Source organism: Triticum dicoccoides, chromosome 7B (genome assembly GCF_002162155.2).
Source record: "Triticum dicoccoides isolate Atlit2015 ecotype Zavitan chromosome 7B, WEW_v2.0, whole genome shotgun sequence".
Classification (NCBI taxonomy): Eukaryota; Viridiplantae; Streptophyta; class Magnoliopsida; order Poales; family Poaceae; genus Triticum; species Triticum dicoccoides.
The window spans coordinates 20,031,699-20,035,041 of NC_041393.1; the positions used below are offsets into that span (position 1 = coordinate 20,031,699).

Here is a 3,343-nt window from a genome sequence, read left to right on the forward strand (position 1 = left end):
TTTTAAGTTGAGATTACGTTTAAATTGTTCGAATGGTCCTGGCGGCAAGGCTTTTGTAAAGCCATCAGAAACTTGATCTTTTGAGGAGACAAACCGAATCTCCAACTATTTACTGGCAACTAAAGATTCACTCATTTTTGCTCCGTATGTAGTTCATATTGTATATGTTTGTATCTTAGAGTGTATATTCACTCATTTTTACTCCGTAAGACACGGTCCTGACGTATCTTATTAGAGTGTAGATTCATTTCATATTGAAATCTCTAAAAAGACTCATATATATTTAGAAAGGAGGGAGTACTACGTATGTGCATCGCAATATAAACAGTTGTTAACGACAAAATCAAGCTGCTTTTCACTGGAGAAATACATCAAAGCATACAAAACTGACACCAATCACGTGAAACCTCATTTATAAAGTCATTGGATTCAGCATAAAAACTGCCAAGCTGCTACAAATGATGCGCAAGCGAATAGCTAGTCGAGAAAAGATTCTGCTGATCAGCGCGGTCAGCAGGGTTGCGGATTTGAAGTCCCCTCCCATTTGTTGGAGCAAGGAAATCTTCAGGACGTACTCTGTTCAGCTTCAGAGACTCTGAAGGGCAGCGACGGTCCACTGTGTATCGCACAGGATTTCAGGTAGCAATAAATAGATAGCAAAAGAAATATTAAGACGACAACTGACAGATGGCACTGTCTTCTCTTCGGGCACCAAGTAGATGAATTCCTCTGAAGGCATTAAGCATAGGATAATTACTGTGTGTTCTTTTTTGTGGAGGCAAGCATATCTCTTTTCCAAAAGCTGGTTTATGTTTTATCACCTGGATAACTGCAGCAAGCAAACAAATGAAATCGACAATCTCTCTCTTCTAAATATCTGTGTTCGATGTGTGTGACCGGTACTCCTCGACCAGCTTGCGGAAGAGAGATCCTTCAGTTTCCATGAGCTTCGTAGGTTTGTCAAACTCCACTAGTTTCCCTGAAAGTATTGAACCCATTAGTATAGCACATTTGGCATTCTAAAAAAACATTGTACTCCCTCCGTAAACTAATATAAGAGCATTTAGAATACTAAAGTAGTGATCTAAACACTCTTATATTAGTTTACAGAGGGAGTATTTCTTATAAGTTGCCGGCAGGAGAAACGTACCGTCGCTCATTGCAAGTACCATATCGCAGTCCATGACTGTCGGTATACGGTGGGCAACCGTAATAACGGTGCAATGTTTGAATTCTGTCCGGATAGTTTTCTGAAGGAGAGCGTCTGTTGCATTGTCTATAGAGGCTGTGGCTTCATCAAGAACTAAGATACGGCACCTTCTCAGAAGCGCACGTCCCAAACAGAAGAGCTGCCTTTGGCCCATGCTCCAGTTTGACCCGTCTTCCACAACTATTATAACCAGATCTTGGTCAGTACTGTGATTGAGATACTTCCAAACATCATGCTAGAAAAAGGATTAGAGCAGAGTTTTCTGTTTACCAATTTTTAAGTTTTCTTTAGACATAATATGCCTAGGACTATTAACAGTCTGACATATTTACTGCAGATGTATACTCACACCTATTTTGAATTTCTGAAATGATTAGAGCAGAGTTTTCTGTTTACCCAGTTTTTTATTTTTAGAAAATGAACTCCAGAAACCAAGGTATAGATGAAGTGATGTTTCCTACCATGTGAATCTAATCCCTGTTCCTTATCCTGGACAGCTTCAAGAAGTTGACATTTGTGAAGAACCTGCAGCATAGTAACAAATGGAGTAACCACTTTAGTTATTTCTTTTAAATGTACATATGCCATAAAATAAGAAAGCGGGCCCTAAGCCTGGCTCAGTTGGTGCGAGGTGCGGCTGTACTATTTCTTTGATCAGTGGAAAGTTATCTAGTTCCTCCTGGCAATCTAGTTTTTTTATGAGAAAGACAAAATGTTATTTGATATCCCCCTAATTCATATTGTTTTTGAAATGGAGGATATCCCCCAACCCTGAATCAAGTGACACACACAACCATCGTTATTAAAAACAATTTATTCGCCCCATTTCGATAATGTGCTGAGCTTTCTGAAATTATTATGTTATATATCAAACTAATTGAGCTGATTGCTGCAGTACTAAAATAGGACTGACTCATGATTAAACATTATATCAGGTTCTTTCGGTCTTATCTGATCATTGGGTTAAGTTGAGAAAAAGCAACATGGTTAGCTGTGTGCATCTTACCTCCCATATTTGTTGATCTGAGAATTGCCCAAGCGGGTCTAGATTGTATCTTATTGTACCCTGGAAAAGTGTTGGATCTTGTGGAATGATACCCAAACGAGAACGCAGGTCATGTAAGCCTATCGTACTGATATCCACAGAGTCTATAATTATTTTCCCTTCAGCAGGTTCAACAAGGCGAAACAATGCACCAATCAAAGTTGTTTTGCCACTTCCCGTTCGACCAACTATACCAATCTTATTTCCACCTTCAAACCTGCAAGTAATTCCATGTAGTACAAGGGGGGCATCTTTCCTATACCTGATCTGTTGAATGAAAATAATTCACATAAATTTGTAATAAGTGTTAATCGAGATTTTACCTTGTATGGTGTACATGTAAATATTTAGAATTTATTACCTTCAAATCTCTAAGCTCCACATCGCCAACTTGGGGCCAATCTGGTAACGGTCGATTTTCCTCAACGACTTCTGCTGCTTCACTTGGTATGTCCATGTACTGGCTCACCCGTTCCACCGAGATTATTTGATTTGCAATGTTGCATTGGGTTTGAATAGAGGAAACAAATGACGTATTTAAAGAAAGACCATATGACAATGCCATTCCAACAAAACCTGTGCAGGTATGAAAGCAAGGAAATAATAAACTCGGCTATTTGTAATGTTAATATTCAGATATTAGTTGACAATGGCACATAAGCATTAGGACTAGAACTGAATTTTCATAAGAGATACAAACATATCCATAAAATCATCAGAACATGGCAAGTATAATATTCAGAACATGGTAGCTTGAGAAATGTACAGTGTTTTATATTCCCCAATTCTGCCTGGCAGAACACGGCAAGTATAATTTTCTTGAAATATTAAATAAATACATGATATTCTAGAAAGCATTCGGTCAAACTTTTATAATTTTGAGTGCTATTATATATAAAAAGTATTTGGATTGTAAGGTCAAAATACTATCCAACCGCAAAAAAAATTCATTAGATTTTCATCATTATCTTCATAATGTAACTCTCTTCCAGTTTTGTACAAACATATATACAATTATACATACAGTAAGGTAAGTTTGTTCGAGCCTCGTGTCATGTCTAAAACGTCATCTATTTACGATGAGGGGG

The 3,343-nt window shown here is 37.8% G+C and overlaps 1 protein-coding gene across 3 annotated transcripts in view; it reads right to left on the minus strand.

Moving 5' to 3' along the window:
- Positions 1-373: 373 nt before the first annotated feature.
- The window catches only part of LOC119337216 (ABC transporter C family member 10-like), an 8,460-nt gene continuing 5,490 nt past the window's right edge, over positions 374-3,343 (minus strand). For 2 of the 3 annotated variants that reach the window (XM_037609336.1, XM_037609337.1), the window contains exons 9-13: positions 2,617-2,831; positions 2,217-2,522; positions 1,672-1,735; positions 1,151-1,390; positions 374-979 (exon numbers count right to left, since the gene is read on the minus strand). In XM_037609336.1, the coding sequence (XP_037465233.1) occupies positions 870-979; positions 1,151-1,390; positions 1,672-1,735; positions 2,217-2,522; positions 2,617-2,831 (935 nt within the window). In that variant the 3' untranslated portion in view covers positions 374-869. The remainder of the gene's footprint in view (positions 980-1,150; positions 1,391-1,671; positions 1,736-2,216; positions 2,523-2,616; positions 2,832-3,343) is intronic. The other variant, XM_037609338.1, reaches the window with a different exon arrangement.